Source organism: Diadema antillarum, unplaced genomic scaffold (genome assembly GCF_040938485.1).
Source record: "Diadema antillarum isolate AM-2024a unplaced genomic scaffold, OU_Dant_1.0 seq00001216_RagTag, whole genome shotgun sequence".
In the NCBI taxonomy this organism is placed as follows: domain Eukaryota; kingdom Metazoa; phylum Echinodermata; class Echinoidea; order Diadematoida; family Diadematidae; genus Diadema; species Diadema antillarum.
The window spans coordinates 171,017-191,859 of NW_027272008.1; the positions used below are offsets into that span (position 1 = coordinate 171,017).

Genomic DNA, 20,843 nt, shown 5'->3' on the forward strand with positions numbered 1-20,843 from the left:
AAAGTTAGGTTAGTGTGGTAGGTAAAATCTACTTCTAACGTTATTATCGAGACAGGGTTGATATAGTCTAGGCCTAAATTTATTTCTAAATATTTTAGAATGGTTTCCATTTTTATTAACTGACAATCTTTCTGATGCTTAAGTGCACGCCTTAACAGAAAAGCTTTTATTCAATTTCCTACCTCAAAGTCCTGGCTTGATCAATCACCAATCCATTCCGAATTCACGATTCAATCGACATAAAATTAAAAGCCATGTCCCATCCATGCAGCGCACACAGCAACCGTGCCGCCGGCCGGCGCGGCGCGTTAAATTGGCTCTACTGAGCATTCAAAGCTAGCTAGCCAGAAATAATAGAAAGATTAAACGAGAACTTACCTGTTTGAAGTTTGATCTTTATTTCATGAGGGAGTTGGAGAAAGAATTCACAGTGAGAGAGCCCGCTCAACGCGCGCGCAGTCATACTTCGTAGCAACAAGATGTGACTTCTGTCAGAGTGGAAAGATTGAGAACTTACTTGAAGTTGATCTATACATTTTGTAATAGTATTCATGCCATGGGAAGGGAGAGGAGGGACTGTGAATTCTTTCTCCAACTCCCTCATAAAATAAAGATCAAACTTCAAACAGGTAAGTTCTCGTTTAATCTTTCTATTTTATTTCGTGAGTTTACGCAAGAACTCACAGTGAGATTTTGTAGCACAGAAGTCACATTTGTTCCAACTGAACAAACTCAAGCATGCACAATGGCAAGCAAAATGTAAGCTCAAATTACCTTGGTCTGAGGTCATTATTCCCTCACAATGAGTTGTGACAGGCACTGTCCCTCTTCTTGTAGAGGTTTGTCGTAGAATTTACGGAATGTTCGTTCTTTTGACCAGCCTGCTTTTGCGAGGATCAGAGGAATAGGTGCATCCGCCCTGTTTGCTGCTGAGCTAGATGCTGCTCGGGTTGAATGTGCACTGAACATTGTGGTGTCAATGCCAGCGCCAGTCATGATTTCTTTGATCCATCGAGAAATTGTCTGTGCCGTTACTCTCTTGAAAGGCTTGCGAAAACTAATGAAGAGATGACTTTCCTCTCCTCGGATCTCTTTGGTTCTCCGAAGGTAGGCCTTAATGTATGTAACTACACACAAACGTCTGTCTGGGGGGTACGCTTTCAAAAGTACGTCCAATCCAAAATTCCCAGGTCTAGACTGCTTAAGATGTTCATTAACTTTGAATGACACCATAGATTGTTTGAGAATCATGCTGTCTAGATTCAGGCAATGCAAAGTCTGTACCCTCTGGGTGGATATCAAGGCCAGTAACATGCACAGCTTCATCGTTAATTGCTTCAAGCTAAGCGAGTTAGCGGGAGCTAGACTTCTCAAATATCTAAAAACAATATTCACGTCCCAAATTTCCGAATACCGCGGCCTTGGGGGCCTGAGCTGGAACACACCTCTCATAAAACGAGAGAGAAGCGGATGAGTGCTGACAGTAAATTGTTCATCCTCTAACACTAGAAAGGTAGCAAGTGCACTCCGTGCTGAGTTAATAGCTGAATAGCTCAAGTTCTCTTCATAAAACATGTGTGTAAAAAACTCCAAAACAAAATTAATCTTGGCATGAAGGTGACTTTCCTTCTTAAGTGTACAAAACTTTCTCCATTTCCTTATATATGTACAATATTGTCTTTGGGTTGATGCCCTCCAAGATGCTGCCAAGATGTCCACCGTTCTGCTGCTCATGCCAGAGTTCTCGAACGGCAGCTTCAAAACCTGCAACATAACAGATCAAGGCAAGCGTGTAAAGGGTGCGGTTCCCCAGATACTGGTTGCGTAATCAAATTCCTGTGTCTAGGAATTAAGAGTGGTTCATCTTTAAGCATTCTCCTCATGCGAGGAAACCACGCTTGCGTAGGCCAGTTTGGGACAATCAAGAGACCATGTGCCTTGTCGTTTTCTATTTTTTGGAGACATTTGGGGATGAGGCAGAAAGGAGGGAATGCGTAGAAATACAGATCACCCCAATTCAGAGTGAATGCATCCACAGAAACCGCATCTGGGTCAGGCAGCCACGTAACGTACGCAGGCAGCTGCTTATTGAGTCTGGACGCGAAAAGATCAATTTGGGGAGTACCACATTTCTTAGTGATATCAGTAAAAACTTTCTTATTCAGCATCCATTCTGTTCTGTCATTAAAATGACGAGATCTCCTGTCTGCTTCTGTATTGTCACGACCTGGTAAATAGGCTGCTGTGATCCAGATATTCCTTTCCTTACACCAAACCCAAATGTCTCGTGCTGCCCTGTCGCAGGCTCGAGATTTAATGCCTCCCATATTGTTCAGGTAGGCTACAGCTGTTGTGTTGTCAGTTCTAATGAGCACATGTGTATCATGCAGGTGGCCGCAAAATGACTTCAAACCAAGCCCTGCAGCTAAGATTTCAAGATAGTTGATTTCATTGTTTAGAGCATGCACTATCTCCTGATCATCCCATCTACCGCCAGTTTCACTGCTTAAATCAGTGGCACCCCATCCTTGCCCACTGGCGTCAGTACGTAGCTCTAAAGCTGGCCGATCTCGACTAATTGGTGCCGACTGGCAGTGAATGTTATTGAACCACCACATTAACTCCTGTTTAGAAGCTTCAGACAAATTCATAGGTCGATCAAAATGCCCTTTGCTTGATTTTAGTGCAAGAATTTTGTCTCTTTCTAGGTTACGATAGAAGAGGGGGCCATATTGAATAGCAGGGAAAGTAGCAATCAGTTTCCCAATGACCTGCGCCACCTGCCTGATAGTAGGGTTTTGTTTCCCTAGCAATTCCGCACATACTGCCCTGATATTTTGACATTTCTCATGCGGGAGCGTTATAGTCATGCTTTCCGAATCCAAGATAAACCCCAAAAATTGGAGCCGTTGCTGAGGCTCTAGGATAGATTTCTCTGAATGAATGACAAAACCAAGGTCAGAGAGCAGTTTTGTGGTTGCTTGCACCGCTTCTAGTGCTTGTGATTCAGTTTCACCGATTATGAGAGTGTCATCTAAATACCCCACAACCAGGTGGCCTGCCTGTCGCAGCTTTGCGAACACCGGCTTCATAAGCTTTGTGAAGAGCCTAGGCGCTGTACTAAGGCCATTGGGGAGTACCTTAAATTGCCAACATTTCTCATGCCAGACAAATCTCAAATACTTGCGATATGAGGGGTGAACAGGGACAGAGTAGTAGGCATCTCGAAGGTCGATTGAGGCAAGGTAACAACCAGGGGAAATTAGGGTTGTAGCCGTATGGATGTTATCCATTTTGAAATGCTGTACATTCAGACTGTCATTGAGGTCCGATAAATCTAAAATTAGGCGTATGTCCCCATTTTTCTTTGGGCGTGTAAAGATATTGGACACAAATTCTCCAGCCACATGCTGGCATTCTTCGATTACGCCTTTCTCGGCCAGTTTTCGAATTTCAATGTCAATCTTGCTCTCCTCAGCATTACCCACTCTGTAGTGGTAAGGCGGTTTACCTCTGTGAGGTGGGCTATACGCCTCTTGAAATTCAAGTTTGTAACCGCTAATTGCATCAAGTATGAAAGGATCAGTGGTAATATGATTCCACTGTTTGCTAAAATGCCTCAATCGACCCCCAACGGGCAGGTCTAATGGAACATCTACATGTTCAATGTCAAAAACTGACTGTACAGTGTGAGTAGATTGTGTATTTCCACAACAAGAGCTAGGCCTGCAACTTACCTCCTTGGGTAGTGCAGTTACTTTCTCCGTGACACAGTGTTTGGCTTGGCTGGGGTTGCTGTCGAGTAGCTCTGCCCCCGGTTGTGCGCATGAGCTGGAGGTGGGCGAGTCTGCGTGTGCGGGGCTGAATGTCTGTATCCCCGCTGCTGCTGGCCTAAAAAAGGCCTGGATGTATCGCCAGCTGCGAGCCAGCCTGCGTTCCGATATTGCTTCCGGCTGAATCCACCGCTGGCCGTGCGCTTGTATGGGTGGTACGGCTGATGAGTAGATCTCTTAGCCTGGCCTTTAACCACACTAAAGGCAGCCCTATTCTCCTCCTTGAGATCTTTTACACGTTGTCCCAAGTCATCACCGAATAGAAACGCGGTCACGGGCGTAGTAGGCTTGCACAGATGTGCGTAAGCAGCGTTCATATCGGGCTTGATCAGCTCCTTTCTCAGGCAATTCATCTCGTAATTGGCATTACAGAGTAAAGCGAGTGCGTCCTGTTGCGCCTCGTTCAAGTCAGTAGGAAGAGTTTGTAGGAACGCACACAGCCCGCGGGTAAGAGATTTCTGTACTCTCTGCAGCTTAACGTCTCTGCTGCGCGTAGTCTGTGTCACATTATCCCAAATCACTGGATTGACTTTAGGGACTAGTAAGTTGGGGCAATTGCTCGGTGCTGGGTAGTTTGCCGCTGACTCTTCCATAGATTTTTCCTCCAGACAATGGGAGATGAGATAATTCGTAGAATTTGCCAATTCGTCATTGATAGGGTCGCCCACACAGGCGGAGACCGCAAATTTTGCAGCAAAGGATGGCACTTGTACTGGCCGCCCCGTGAGCTCTGCGGGTGCGTAACCCGCTGCCGCCGCAGGGAAATCGCATTCATCCCCACTGTAGCTGCTGCCGCCGTGGTCGTCGTGCAGCGTACCGCGTGCTTGCGTACTATCGTCTGTAGCACACACATCCATGCCCCCAAACGGCACACCACCGTGGTTTTCTGCGGTACAAGCCGTGCCAACATGGCCGGCACGTAGTTGCTGTTGTTGGATACGAGTAGGCTGAGACGGCAGTATTTCCATGACCTTTTCAAACATGGATTCGAGTTTAGAAAGGCGGGAAAGCACCTCCGCGTCCGTCTTCTCTTTAGGGGGAGCTGCCTTCTTACTTAGGCCCGGTTTGGTGGGTTTTTTAAGGGTTTTCCCATTCCCTTCTTTCTTTGTTGGAGCCTTAATACTAGCCGGCGAACACTTGGGTTCATGATGCACGGCTGTAGTCACCATCGCCACGACAGACTTAGCTGTATGCAGGGCGCTCGTACTAGTGGTGCCACCCACGACAGGCTTAGCTGTATGCTGTGGGGGAGCGGAAAGCGGAATTTCCATCCCGCGATATCTCGTGAATAAAAATCCACTTCCGAAGCAAAGTCAGCTCTAACTGAGCTATAAATAATAACAATCCACAATATGATAAGATATTGCGAAGATGCACAGTTAAAAGGACGAATAAAACTGGATTTAGACTGCGATGAGGGAACTTAGCCCCTCGTGCAAAACGTGCGAAGAAGCGATATGACTGCGCGCGCGTTGAGCGGGCTCTCTCACTGTGAGTTCTTGCGTAAACTCACGAAATAAAAATAATAGCGCTAAGCGCTACACTTACCATGTATCCTGTGATGTGCGTCGCACACGTACACAAACTGCACAGTAATGTACAGTGCTTCACGAGTCGTCACAAGCAAAAATACGGCGGGCCCTTATTCGACATAATATATACCCGTAAAAACTATTCAAAATCCAAGAAAGTCACGCTCATGTGGCTGATACACTGCCAATAATAAATTTAAGTGGATTTGTGGAGAGAAAAGTACTCAGAGAGGGAGAATTTCTTCTTCCTTAGAGGGCACCATGGTGGCTTGACCCAAGACTACTTCAGGTTTAATTTAAACCCAAAATAGACTTGGGTTTAACTAAACCTCGCTAGCAGAATACAAAATTAAACCTCGGGTCTAGCTAAACCATAGGTGAGTCTAAAATGGGTTTAAACCTTGGTCTACAGTAGAATACGGGCCACTGAATCAAGTTACGGAAGAAATTTACTCCAAAATTGAATCAATTTCGTTTAAAAAAAAGAGAAAAATATTCCTTGGAGAACGGTGAAAAAAAATGATCAAAATCGGATGAAAAATAAGGAAATCATGACATTTTTAAATTTCAAAAATTTTCGGAAAACACTTCTTGACCAGTAAAATTAGCAAGTTGATGAAGTCATCCCTCTCATAATATCTTACTCATTTTATCTATATATACAGAAATGACAAAAATATCATATTTCAGCTGTATAAACGTAAAACTTGTCTTAAAACCACCCAAAATAAAAAAAAGAAATTGGTATCGGAATATGCTTTTTACCTGTATTAACTAAATGTAACATTTTTCCGCATTTCATAGATAACAAACACGAAAATAATTGTGAGGGCATGTCATCATCAGCTACGGTAGCTTATATGAATATTCATAGAGGACTGGTCAAGATAATTATGTTTTCCGAAAGAAATGTGAAATTTCAAAATGTCATATCTCCGTTATTTCTCATACGATTTTGTCAGAATTGCAACGTTCTGTAGGGATATATTTTTCTCTCTCTTTAAGAGTTTGTTTATTTTTTTTTGAGTGGTTTTCCTCTTTAAAGAGCATCCTCTTTCATATCATATTACACCATCTTTCATTTGTTATCATCCTTTGTTGAACTATAGGTTCGCCATCAGCAAAGCCATGCGTACCCAAAACCTTTCCTGGTTTCCAGGGATTTGTATGTGTCTGTAATGCCACCTATTGTGACACCGTTGCCAACTATAATCCGGTTCCAAGAGACCAGTTTGTTGTCTACACCTCTAGCAATGCATCGGACCGTCTACGCCAGCAAGTCTTCAGCACATCTAAACAGTCCAATGTAACAGGTCAAGAAAATAACTCACGTTATTTTTTGTAATCGTTAAATTATCATTTTACAAATCTTGTGTTTATACTTAATTGCAGATGAATCAGCATAGCAGCACAATTCATATTTGTGACATTTCTTGTCACTGTACAACTGGAATTTAATATTTAACTTGTATTCATTAGCACAAGAGCAATAAGCCAGTTTGCTGTTAGCATTGGCTTGCAATGACATCTGAACCCAGATGTTTTAAAACATGGATTAATGTTTTAAACAGATGAGCAGTTAAAAACACCTAGGCAAAAAGTGGTAGTTTAATTGTATTAGTGTTGCATGAATGGCCTTTGTTAATTTGGTTGAAAAGAATAATGTATACAATTTGACCTGTATATGCATATAGAACAGTCTCCGGACTGAAGTATGTACCGTGCTTAAATACATGAATGAAATGAAATATAAGCCTGAAATGTTTATAACATACGATTATACTTTTCATGACAAAGGATCCAGTTCTTTAATTACCTCAGTTACAAGTCAATCTCAAGCAGTAAAATGCATCAGAGAGTCAGCAATGACCTCTATCTGTACATGTTCAGATTGTACACTGTAACCGTGAAACCGGTTTAGAGATTACAATAACTATTTTGAGAAGTTGCATCAATACAAGACCATGTTATTGTCATAGAAATGATGCCCAAATTAAGTGAGGAAACTGTGTAAGTATATAGACCTCCATTTCCATATGATAATTATTTCACTTACACTGTGTAAGTTGTGATCACTGATTTAACGGAGAACTTTGCTCCATATTTCACATTAACTTATAAGTATCTGAGATTAAAGTTAAAACAAGGAGGTTGCTCACCTACTATTACCTCCGTCAATGGTTGACTTAGTTAAAGGTTTCATGACAGCATGATAAAGAGAAGGAAACTTAATTGGTCTATGTTCCTTTCATTTTCCATTATCATATACCTCTCAGTCAGCAAAGTTTGACAATTTCTCAAAATGAACTTCCACAATGTTGAATAGTGTCTTTTGCATCTAAAAGGTAAAGATAGATTAAAATAATCCTCAGCTGGCTTCGCGAGTTTTCTGTCCTATTGACCTCATGACTGACAACACAATCAGTGATAAGGCATGAGCTAGTTCTGCTTTGCAAATATTGGCTGTAGTTCATTGTCTTTTTCTCCAAAGCATACAGGACATGTGATCTTGCAAAGTGTGTTTCAGTTTTTTGTTTGTTTGTTTTTTTTCACCATACATACAGGGATTCTCTTCTCAGGGTGGTTGTCAATAGCGATAGTAGAAAGGAAAAGAGACGTAACTACCGTGGTGTTCTCACTGAGTTTGTGATAAGACAGGAAAATGGGGCATCAGATTTCATGGTGCACTTGTAACGCTCGAGAGTTAAACAAGATTTTCTAACACAATAGGAGAGAACGCATTAGATTTTAGGTATTTAGCCTGGAGCAATCAAATATTGTAGAGGTGCTGCTTTATTCTACACCCATGCTTCTCAATAATTTTTAACCCAAGACCCACTTCGGCTCCTACAATTATTTTGAGGCCCGGTTAGATCAATTACAAATCTATAAAGACATCGCGGCCCACATGCAAGAGCTTCATGGCCCACCAGTGGTCCCTACCTATGGTCCACTGTTTTAAAAACATACTATAGAAACAGCAGTGTTAAGCCTGTGAGTATTGTGTCTGGAGTCGCTCTGGGCCCCGTTTTATCAAAAGATAAAATCGATTTTAAATTTCCTTACCACGCAGGCTGCCATAGACTTACAGTTGAAATCAAATATATAATCAATGTTAACCCTTCACAAAACAGGGCCCTGAACTACTTAAGAACAGGTGTTGCTGGATTTCCCTGACAAAGGAGAAATACAGGTCTATAGTTGTTACGCAGTATTACGTTTAGACTAATCAAGTAATCAAGTGTAGATATATTTCTGTGTATCTCCGAATATTGACTCAGAGAATTGTGGAGTCAGAGCAATACGGAAATGTCTGGATTTCTCATGGCAGAATACATGATCAAAAAAAAGAAAAAGAAAAAAAGAACAAGGCTGCAGGTGTCTCGACCAATCAAGTAAAGAAAGGATGTTTCTGTCCTTCTGTAAGTTAGGCCAGCTCCATCCCCCCCCCCCTCCCCACCATTAACTTTGGCTTGGGTCAAAATGCCCCAAATTAGGAGATCGTTGCCCAAAGTGCATCCAGCATGTAGTCCCCAAGTCTTGAGGTTTTTAAGATTGTTTGCGTCAGATTTTTCTGGCACTACTTGATTATGCAACTGTGTTGCAGTCCATCGTTTATTGATAATCCGTCCCTTAATTTTCCTCTTCCCATCCAAACCAGACTTTGGTGCTGTCTTAAGTGTTAACATCAGTCTTCGCTTCCAGTCAGTGTTGGGGTTTGGTGGAGCCTTTACGGATGCAGCAACCATTAACATCCGCAACCTTTCTACCGGGGCCCAAGAACTGCTTCTGAAGTCCTATTATTCCCAAGATGGTGAACTTTCTGTTATTATTGATAGCAGTAGGCAGGGATAGTATTGATATTTGTCTTACTGTGGTATTGTGATATAGTCGTCACAATAGAGATTATTAATTATCATTAGTAGCAGTTGTATTTTTTTATAATGATGGGGTAACGATTTATCCTGATAATCTCATTATCATTATGTAATAACTGTTATTTGATCATTTTGCCTCTGATGAAGATTCTTCTATAGGATCGAAAGCTCAGACACCTTTTGATTTCATTTCACTGTTATTTTTCTAACATCATTGCTATATTTTGTCATCATAAATATCTTTTTGTTTGTTGTTGTTGTTGTTTTTGTTTTACTGTTATCATTTAATATCCTCATCATCATACAGTGTTTTTACTTTTCAAGTCTGTGCTAATAGTATTCTCTTGCCATCAAACAATTCCACAGGCATTGAGTACACCATCGGACGGATCCCCATGGCAAGCTGCGACTTCTCCACCCACGAATACTCCTACGATGACCACTCCGGAGATCTCGGTCTCCTCAACTTTTCCCTGGCCAAGGAGGATCTCGTCTTCAAGGTCGATGAGTTCCACTCTCACATTGCTTTAAAATCACTGTCACCACTGTTCTTTTATCCTGACCTATCTTCTTAGAACCTGCTTTATCATGTTTAACATTATTATTTGACGAAACATTTCCCAGAGATATCGTCAGGCAACTTTAACTGGACGAAATAGAGCGTGGGATATCATACTCAGAGCTTGATCTCTGTGTTTTGACCAAATCTTCACAAGGATTCAGCAACTGAAATAAACTAAGTATAAACCTCCTATTTATGACCCCTTTATTTTCACGAATAAGGGTGAAACATACCCACAACTGTAACTCGACACCAGACAACCAATGCAGATAACAGTACATTGGACAAGGACGATAATATAGGAGGTTCACATATTTGAGAAATGTATCAGTGCAATTCTGTTACAATACTGCTTGCTTGCGAGTTCACCTGTGTATAAAGAGTAAGTATGTATGCCTTCTTTTGTTCTGCTTCCTTGAGCCCCAACTCATGCATTCTTATGGTGACCCTGCCATGTCATCATCCTTGTTCATTGCAATTTGTTATAAACTTCGAAAATATTCTTATTCTTCATCCCAATTATCAAAAATTCTGAAACTCATCTGTCCTCAGTATAACTAATTGATAGTTGTTAAAATGTAAAAATCTAAAAATCATCCGGAGGTCTCCTTTAAGATTGCACATACTAGACAACATGATCAAGATACGGCAAGTAGGTACATTCAACAGCATGAAATGTACCCACTACAGTACTAAACCGCATCTCTCATTTTTCTATGAAAATAATCTTTCACAAAGTCACTGGGCTATTTTGACCCCTGTTGACCCTGGTTCTATAAACCCACCATCTTATTCAACAGATTCCTGTCATCAAGTCAGCTATGGGGCTCTCCTCTCGGACGGTCAAACTGTTTGGCAGCCCTTGGTCAGCTCCAGGCTGGATGAAGACCGATGGACACATGAATGGCAAGGGTCAGTTGATTGGTCAGCCGGGTGGTAAATACTTCAAGACATGGGCTCAGTACTTTGTCAGGTGAGGCAGCAGACTGTATCAACCAGGATGTGTGTGTGTTTGTGTGTGTGTGTGTGTGTGTGTGTGTATGTGTGTTTGATGATGCTACAGTTTTATGTTTGTTGATGATGTTTGATGATTTCATTCTAGATTTGTATAATGTATCTTTTTATTTTTGTTGTATATGAAGAACCTTCAACCAAAAGACGTTAAATTCATTGAAAAATGACGGATTTAGCGCCTTTTGGAAGCAAGCTCTTCATATGCTGTTGTGAGTATACGAGTTGATTCCATGATTATATTACCATATATATGGTTGGCATATGTCAAATTTTTTTTTATTCTTTATTTATTTTTCTTTTTGGTTTAAAAGAAAAATATCAGTGGGATTGATTCATAATCGAGTTATTTATGTTGAAGAGAGATTTTGGCAGTATAGATTTAAAAATGGATTTGTTTTGTGTTTTGAATTGTATTTGTATTGTTCATGTTACACCCAGAATGGATTAATTGACGAATGATTTGAATGAAATCAATAAATATACAATGGTAAAAAAAAAGAAAATGTGTGTTCTTGGAATTGCACTACAATATATAAAGTTATGAAATCTGTATGTGTTTTGCTTTTGTAGATGCATTTCTTGACCCGTCGCAATCGGCGGTCATCCGAACCGTCGTATATACCCCGATTTTCGGTCAAAATAAAATATTCGATTTCGAGATTTTCATTCATTTCGATTGTGGACATTCCGTTTTATACATATTGTGATTTTTTTTTCAGTTTCGAATTTGATGGAATATTTTTGTAATTATCACTTTTTATAGAGTTTTGTCATTTCATTTGTTCATTTCCCCATAGGCGCTCGTGTTAAAAAACGCAAACAAAAAAGAGCGCAAACAGTACGCGGTCAACCAAACCGTCATTATTATTATATCTGACATATTGACTTGGTGCGAAGTAATGATATGGTAATTAAATATCGTATAATATTGCAGATATCATGTTGTTGAATTTGTGATTAGTAGTGTGTGTACATCTCATTGTCCATGAAACCTATTGGAATTAACTGTCCCTCGTATACCGTTGCTAACTCACTCTCGGTTTGGGCGAATTGTTTTTAATTGTCATTTATCATTGTTTTTGCCATTTTACTAGATTCGTTCAGGAGTATGCAAAGCAGAATGTTTCCCTCTGGGGGCTGACGGTCCAGAACGAACCGATGGACGGCCTCATTGGAAACTTCTCCTTCCAGGCGATGTACTACAGTGCCAGCATGGAGCGAGACTTTGTCAAGCTGGACCTGGGACCAGCCCTGGAGGCTGCTGGGTTCCAGGACCTCAAACTGATGATGATGGATGACCAGAGCTTCAAACTGCCCAGCTGGCCCCAGACTGTAAGGATTTCACCCACAAGTCCATGAATAATATATTTTCTTTGGGATTTATGTTTCATCTGTAATATCACTGCAAAGTTATTGAATCTTTAATCTATTGCAATGATGTAGGGGAAATTGTGATTCAAGAAGTGTGTCAAATAAATTAAGTGTAATAACTAAGGAGAGATAACTCTTTATTGTGGGGAGAATTACAGACTTCCTACTTTTGCAGATGTTAACTAAATCTCTCCCCTCTTATCTATCTTTTCTCTCTCTCTCTCTTTCCCTCTCTTCCTCTCCCTTAACATACATTATACCTTCTTGTGACGAGGGTCGCATAAAAGATATACATATAGTGCACGTTGACTCCATAAATCAAGGGATGAAGAGGCGAAATGTTGCCATGGTGTACAACATTTTGGATAGACTATGTCTTTAATATTTTTCAGTTCTTTCCTTTCTTTTCTTGTCTTTCTCATCACAAGGACATTTCATAACCTACTCAAATATATATATATATATTGTATATATGTATCATATATTATATATATGTATTATATATTTATGTATACATATATATATATATATGTATATATATATATATATATATATATATATATATATATATATATATACAAATGGCAAACTGTAGGCCCCTACGTCTAATATAAATAAGATGGCACATGCAAATAATTGAATGCTCTTCCCTTCGACTCGGCAATTAAACTATGCACTCTATCAGGAGTGCAAGGAGGGTGCAGGTGGTCCAAAATAAGAGCCCTATCATACCTCTTTCATGTACATAACATAATGATTATTCTACGTGATTGGGCATCTGTCTCTGTCAGTCTGAGTATCCATTATCACTACCAATGCTGCTTTAGTTCAGTGAAAAATACAAGAGCAATTAGGAATACGGAAAGATACCCTGTGGGCCTGTATAAGGAATTTTGAGGTCTCTTCGTACAGAGTATTTGCAGCGCACCCTACCAGGAGAACTATTTCAAAGGTACGTATCAAGAGGAACATGTCGTCCATCAGTTATTTGGGGAAGAAGAAATATGACATCAAGACTATTGAGTCAAGATTATTGTATCTATCATAAAAATGATTGATGTCGTGATTCACATTGCAAGTGCAGAGTCTTGTCAGGTCCATATCTCAATACATTAAACATTTTCATATGAGAGTTAAACAAGTTTTGTCAAAAACTGATTTGAGAATAGTAGCTTGAATCATGTGAAAAACTTTCGCTCGCACGAAGAGGGTCGCATTTCCCCCTTCTATACTACTCTCTTCTCTCAGATTCTTGGCGACAAGGATTCAGAGAAGTACCTCTCGGGGATTGCAGTTCACTGGTATCTAGACAGGTACACCCCCGTGGGTCTAAAGCTGTCAGAAACCCACAGCCTCTTTCCCAACCACTTCATGCTCTACTCGGAGGCGTGCTACGGCGCCGCCTTTTCTGACGGGCGAGTGGATTTCGGCAGCTGGTCTCGCGGGGAGGGATACAGCCAGAGCATCATCAACGTGAGTGCAAGCCTTGCTCTGTATGGGCAGGGATGTCCCTGGTATGGCTAGGGAGGTGGGATGCGAGGGCGCTTTACCCAATATTCACTGATTAATGTGGCAAAAGTAGAGTAGAGAAAGCTCGGGAGTTGGGAATTTGAGAATGGGGCACACTGGCACAGAGGACGGGGGACAGGGAACCGAATGTGGTCTCAACTGATGACAGAATGAACACCGAAGGTGATGTGCCCCGCAGCTTTGCATAGTTTTAGGTGTTTCTTGATCGGTTCACTTTGGGATTGTTTGCTTTCAGTAAGCCACCTTGAGGTGTTCGGTCCGGGTGCTGTTCGTTATTCCGAAGGTTCGCTATTCCGAAGGTTCGTTATTCCGAAGGGTCGTTAATCCGAAACACACAAATTCCCTATACCTAGAGGTTCGTTAATCCGGAAATGAAAAAGGGTTCGTTAATCCGAACATTTGTGGCGTTATTCCGAAGCTTCGTTATTCCGAAGATTCGTTAATCCGAAAATGAAATTCAGAACAATGAACCTTCGGAATAACGAATCTTCGGACTAAAGAGCCGTCGGAATAACGAACCTTCGGAATAACGAGCTGTAACCGTTTGGTCCATGCCTATTGAAATCTACTAACATGTTGCTGAAAACAGGAATGCAAGATTACAAAAACTGCAAAATCGAAAAATACAATCTAAACATAAAAATGTGGGGATGTGAGATTCTAGAACCTGTGTAAATCGTGGATGTGTTCTGCCTTCTTAACGTCTTTTCTCACTTCATTATACACTCAATCATTTATTGAATTTCTTTGTATCTTAATAACATAGTACATAGTGATCAAACCATCTGCAGTGCAGGAATCAGAAGGAACACGAGAAATATGCATAATAATAGTTAACTAATCTAAGCAGCCAATAGTGTTATGAACCCTGCACAAGTACACGAAGAAAGATGCTCCTTTCCGTACTGGAAAGAACACAGTGTCCCACAGTGTGTTCACAGTGTGGTCACATAGTCGACTATGTGAAAAAGATAACAGTGTGGAGATGATTTCACACTGTGATTTAGTTTTCACAGAGTGTTCACATGGTATGTTCTGTGTCACACTGTGAATTGATGATTCACAATGTGTTCACACTGTTAAAACGCTCGAATTTAACAGTGTGAAGAGATTTCACACTGTGTTCACTGTGTTCACACTGTGTTTCTCACACTGTGGGACACTGCGTTATTTCCAGCAGGGTTAGGAGATGTTCCTACCACGTATTTTGTCAACTTGGTGATTGCCACATTTGTTGTTGTTTTTTTGTTTTCTGTTCAGGTAATGAATCACTGGGTGACAGGCTGGGTGGATTGGAACCTGGTACTGAATCTCCAAGGAGGACCAAACTGGGTCCACGGCCATGCTGACAGTCCCATCATTGTAGATGCCGCTCAAGACATATTTTACAAACAGCCCATGTACTACCATCTCGGCCACTTCAGGTAAAATCTCAGAATCACAAATAATCAGGTGTGTTGTACGTGTCCCCCCCCCCCCCAAAAAAAAAAGAGCTAACAACAAACATTGTACATACAAAATAAAAACAGTTATCTACTGTAAGTGCTACCCCCTAACAAAAACAAACAAACAAACAAAACAAAACAAAAACCGCACTTGACACAAAAAACTGTAAATGGTTCAGATATGATTTTACTGGTTTACTAGGAAGGTATGGCGAGATGGCTTAGTCATAGAAACATGCTTGCTCTGCAGTAACGGAGCTTTGGTTGAAAGTCCAGTGAATCGAGTTGAGTACTGTCGTTTGTTACACTCTTTCCTTCCTGTTAATAGGCAAAATATTCCCCCCTCAGATAGAACATAAATTTTGAGATATGTGTGTTGGTGATTCCCAACCCCCCCCCCCCTCAAATAGGTAGATATCGTAAAAGCTAGAACAGGTAATTAAGGTTTTGCTATAGTGATCCAGCCAGATCCTAATCCTGACCCAGAATCTTTAAAAGGATGCATGCACAGTTCTATGGTGTATAAAAAGAGACTTATATTTGTGAGGTTTGTACTTTCCGTGTACTGCTAAGTTTAAAATTAAATCAAGAACTGTTGGCAGCCACACTTGAGATTAAAGGATTAACAGTCAATTTCCAGTTTTGTTGCTGACATATCTTCAGCTGTACAATATACCTTAAGTGGGTTCAATCTAACTTATTTTTTAAATCTATTGGCAAAACTTCAGTTAATGTTACCATGCATCGAAAACCAACAAAAAGTCGCACTCCCCAATTCTAACTGAGTACTAAAAAAATGAAATGGGTCAATCAAGTCAATCTTTACTTTTTTATGATTTCTGAAAGAGCAATTCTTCTTTTACATAAGTTTGCAATAATTATGAAGTAAAAAAAGTGGTAACTTGTGGGGGGCTCAGTTTTCTTGAACTTTTTTTTGTTGTAGAACATTGTAGTTAGGTATATGTTTACAGGCTCCGTTACATTTCTTAGACGAATCCCTTTCGTACTCTTCCCTTCCAACTGTACCGTTTTGAAAGTTAGTATAAGCTATAGATAGAATGTCTGCATCAAGAGTGTGCAAAAATTGTCAGCCTAATCCGATAATCTTCTCATGCGGTTGCTGTGCAGTGTTACTTTCTGGGGTTTTTCCCCCCATTCAGTGTACAGAGCGATGTATACTTATGTTTTGTGAGATTTGGTGCTTGAATAGCTAGGTCCCTTACCTTCAAGGCCTCTTTTCCAGTGTGTACTTTCTTTCCGATGTTTAGATAGGTTTTAAAATAAGTCTATTTGTATTGATTTATACATCATTTTTTAGCTTAGAGTCTGCTCTTTTAGAATATGCCATTAACTAATAATCTGTGTGACAGGACTTTTTTTTTTCGTGGTTTTGTGATGCAGGGTCACAACGATGTTTCTCAAAGTAGGAATCTCCTCCATTTTCGTGAAAAGTTGATTATGTAGTGATGATCTACAAATCAGGCCAAAGTGTGAATATACTGAAGCAGTACCAGCAGTGTAGAAAGCAATTTATGAATATACTTTTGATACTTTGAATATTAAAGTTTGTTATGATAGATAATGTCTCTTGTATAGTTCTTATGGATTTGTTTACCTTTCATGATGTACTATATTTAAAGTAGTCCTCATTAAACTGGCTTTCATCACCAATATTAAAAGATGTTTTTCAACAATGATAGATTTAAAAGAATTAAGGGAATGAATAATTTGGTAGAATATTCATGCATAATTACATCATGACATGGTGTGTATTGTTGCATTTCAGTAAATTTATCGTGCCAGGTTCTGTGCGTGTGGGACTATCAGTGAATAACAAGGGAGTCGACATCAAGAATCTCCACAGCATCGCCTTCAGCCTGCCTGATGGCTCAACGACTGTCGTCATTCTCAACACGTAAGACCGAGTTCAACATGAACTCGTAGTTAAAAGCCATTTGAATGTTTGTAACTAAACTTGATTTATGTGTCTTCATACTAGCAAAACATTAAAGGTCCTCTTACCTTTGGGAGCAGTGATTAAAATAATTCAAGATATCACATTTGATGCATATGTGTAGGTCTGCTGTATCACAAAACATCCTACTATGGAAGATTTTCACAATAAAGTTTAAAATACAAGGAGATATCAGTATGTTTCTCAATAAAACATCACTGTAGATGGTTTAGCTTGGAAACGTTTTTATCATAACTATTATTCTCATTTTGTGCATTTAACAATACTTACTATCGATTACATGGATTCAGATTTTTACAGTGGTTGTTTCTATCCCTAACTCACATTTTAGAACTATTTTAAAGCACTAATGCTGGGTTTTTGTTTCATCTGCAAATGGTAGATTATGTCTTTAATATCTATGAGCTTTGATTTTCAAGTTATTGACAAGCCAAACTCTTTTCCTACACTGCGCCAATGTGTCTTCTATATTCGTATTTTGAAAGGAAAAATGTCATTTCTTGAACTTAATCTACCATACAATAAACATTTCTAGATAAATTACTGACAAGTAAAAAAACAAACAAGGAAATGACCCTGATGAGTGGAAAAATGATAAATTTTCTTCCTGACTATGTGCTCTTTAATTCTTCAAATTTGTTCTGTCTTTGGAATGATTTGATTACAGGGCTGACATACCTCTTCCCGTCAGCCTTCACGATCCTGCAGTGGGCTACATCAATGCTCAGATTCCAGCCAGAGCCATTCAGACTTACCTTTGGAAGCCATAGAAACCCTTACGTCTATACATGACGTCATGATTCTCAGTTTTCAAACGGGGCTTGTCATCATTTTCATATGTTACCGGCACTTTCACTTTTATAGTGTTAGTGTATTTCACCTGTTAGATAATCATCATTATTTTGTGGTTATTGATAACTGGGATTGGAGGGGCTGTTGTGGCTTAGTGATTAAGAACAAGGACCCCTGATTGCGAGGTTCTTGGTTATGGTCTGGTCTCACGGCAGCAGCAGTTGTGCCCCTAGGCACGCTGCTTTATCCTCGTTGCTGAATCCTCCTGAGGGGACATACAGCCTTTTGTCCTCCTGTGGTTGCCTGTGTTCACTTTAATGTTCATGGCTTTGTTAGTAGCCACATAAAACAAGTCCTAAGAAATCGACTTGTAGTCATTGAAAATCACTGTCACAGTAAATGTTATTAATGTTTCTTTTTCTACTGGTGCTACCTCTACTACTGCTGTCTGTTGCTTGCCCTCCCACCACTGTTAGTTAACTAGAAAGATATGAAGACAAACTGAAGTGCAAGCGTAATGGTGTTGCGCTCAGTGTTAAAGGTTTTATGTCATACAAATGCATGTTGATTTGTGTTGATTCATGATACCCTCAACATCACTTTTGCGGTGAAAGGAATACTTAGAAACATTCCATATATTTTTTTATGATTTTTATTTTATTTTTCTTCAGATTACTTGGATACGCCCACACACAAAAAAAAAACAACAACCTTCCAAACACTGGCAGATAGTTAAAAACCCCGTTCTATAGCGAGTTCACCAGAACTGCCGACTATGGGTTTTTATCCTAATCTAATCGATGCGCATTGTATACGTCAATCTTGTCTTCAGTCTTTCTTTCATTGGAGAACTTTTTCATATCATGATGAACATGATTCTTTCTACTTGAAGGTGTAAGATAATCAAACTTTATTGCCTGTATAGTTGCTCATTTGCAATTGGCAGAATAAAAGTTGTCATTCTAAGCCTCACATTCATCTCATGAATTTATGCATTCTTGGTTAGATGATGTCTCATTTTTGGGCGTGTCTTGTGCGAACTTTTTCTGAATTGTTTGCAGGAGTGTGTTTGTAAACATTGCGGTGCTGTTTGTTGTTGTTGGTTTTTTTTTACAGATTTTCACATTGTTTATCAACAAAACATAAGAAATGTGTGTTTTCCATGTAAGCCAAACTTTCGACTTGTTTCTGGCATACTTGATTGAAAAGTCAGTAGTATCTTTAAACAGACTAACAATGGTAATTTTGATGATACAGTTAAAATGTTGACAACAGTCATTTTTTTTTATTATTACCGTATTGTTATCGTTATCATTGATATTTGAATGTAGACAATACCTGCTTTATGCACGCTACTATAATTCCCAGTCTCGAACCATTCACAAAACAAACATTTCTATCCACAGTGTATACTTCTCATTGAAAAAAAAAAAGAGAGTCTATACCTTGATTCAAATCTTACTTTAAACGAGCACTTACAAACGTTATACGTACCTCGATCTACTTCAAAGGTGATTGATATTCTTTGGAAGTTAAACCTATTTTGACTAAGAAAGACATTCTAATGTAGTAGTAATTAAATTGTTTTACCACATGTGTATTAGCTATAGTGTATAACGTTGTTTGGGTAAACAACTGCAACAAATCTAAAATTGAGTCGTTATTTCTTTTACAACAAAAAAAATGGCGCATATTAACGTTGTTTGCCTGAACCCATAGAACACCAACAGGCCTAGCATATGATATATATATATATATATATATATATATATATATATTATATATATATATATATATATTTGATTATATACATATATATATATATATATACATATATATATATATATATATATATATATATAAGTAACAAAGCTGCAACAAAGTTCATGCTGTATTCACCAACGGTTTATTTCTTCACACAAATTTTCGGGCGTCTCGCCGCCCTTTCTCAAGTGTTGATACTGAGAGAACAATAACAACAACAATAACATTTTGTTATTGTTCTCTCAGTATCAACACTTGAGAAAGGGCGGCGAGACGCCCGAAAATTTGTGTGAAGAAATAAACCGTTGGTGAATACAGCATGAACTTTGTTGCAGCTTTGTTACTTATCTTTTTATCTTGCCAACACGTGGACTACCTTATCAACATATATATATATATATATATATATATATATATATATATGTGTGTGTGTGTGTGTGTGTGTGTGTGAAGAAATAAACCGTTGGTGAATACAGCATGAACTTTGTTGCAGCTTTGTTACTTATCTTTATATATATATATATATATATATATATATATATATATGGGCCGTGACGCGAGAAAAGGGCCCTTAGCTCTGACGCGCACAAACGCCAGAAAACGGCGCGGAAGTTTGACAAAGCAATACGCGCAATCCAAAAGATTTCAGCTCGTTGTTCACCTTTCCTTCACGTGGAGTCAGCTCGAATCAACCTTATCAACCCGTCCACAACGTCTTTTTCTACGGCGCCTGCAGTATTTTGATTATCTGTCTCAAGGTGAACATCAACATATTGGATCCCCAATGATGAAATGGTAAGAACATACACTGAATTTGATGTTAAATTCATGGAAAAAATGTTTGAATTTCGTGCTCGGCCCGGTCAGGCCTGTGCTCAGCGCAGTCCCAATCTTTCAATTTTTTGTTGGGGATCTGCTGACGCTATCAAACGTTTCCGTAGTAGTAACGTGTTAAGCCTACATTGTGTCTGACGATGCGTAGATGTATGACATCGTTACATTTATCTTAACGCTCCTTTCATATAAAATGTCGAAATAAGCTACAGCCAGTGTTCACACTGTCCTTAGCAATCCTGTGTTTTAGCAGTAAGGATAATTTCGGAGTACTTTAGTTCAGGCAACAACGTAAACTGCATCATGCATGTGG

The 20,843-nt window shown here is 39.5% G+C and overlaps 3 protein-coding genes across 3 annotated transcripts; 1 reads left to right on the forward strand and 2 right to left on the reverse strand.

Moving 5' to 3' along the window:
* Nucleotides 1-473: 473 nt before the first annotated feature.
* On the reverse strand, nucleotides 474-3,752 carry LOC139744887 (uncharacterized). Its single transcript, XM_071655297.1, has one exon. It carries the CDS (start codon nucleotides 1,771-1,773, stop codon nucleotides 790-792), a length of 984 nt encoding a protein of 327 aa, XP_071511398.1. The 5' UTR covers nucleotides 1,774-3,752; the 3' UTR covers nucleotides 474-789.
* Nucleotides 1,640-5,256, reverse strand: LOC139744886 (uncharacterized). Its single transcript, XM_071655296.1, has 2 exons — nucleotides 3,738-5,256; nucleotides 1,640-1,764 (listed from the first exon to the last, which is right to left on the reverse strand). Exon 1 carries the CDS (start codon nucleotides 5,102-5,104, stop codon nucleotides 3,755-3,757), a length of 1,350 nt encoding a protein of 449 aa, XP_071511397.1. The 5' UTR covers nucleotides 5,105-5,256; the 3' UTR covers nucleotides 1,640-1,764; nucleotides 3,738-3,754.
* A 34-nt stretch (nucleotides 5,257-5,290) lies between these two features.
* On the forward strand, nucleotides 5,291-17,910 carry LOC139744871 (lysosomal acid glucosylceramidase-like). Its single transcript, XM_071655283.1, has 10 exons — nucleotides 5,291-5,324; nucleotides 6,475-6,678; nucleotides 9,027-9,179; nucleotides 9,610-9,743; nucleotides 10,606-10,778; nucleotides 11,914-12,151; nucleotides 13,439-13,663; nucleotides 14,981-15,144; nucleotides 16,952-17,080; nucleotides 17,808-17,910. Exons 1-10 carry the CDS (start codon nucleotides 5,291-5,293, stop codon nucleotides 17,908-17,910), a joined length of 1,557 nt encoding a protein of 518 aa, XP_071511384.1.
* Nucleotides 17,911-20,843: the final 2,933 nt, after the last annotated feature.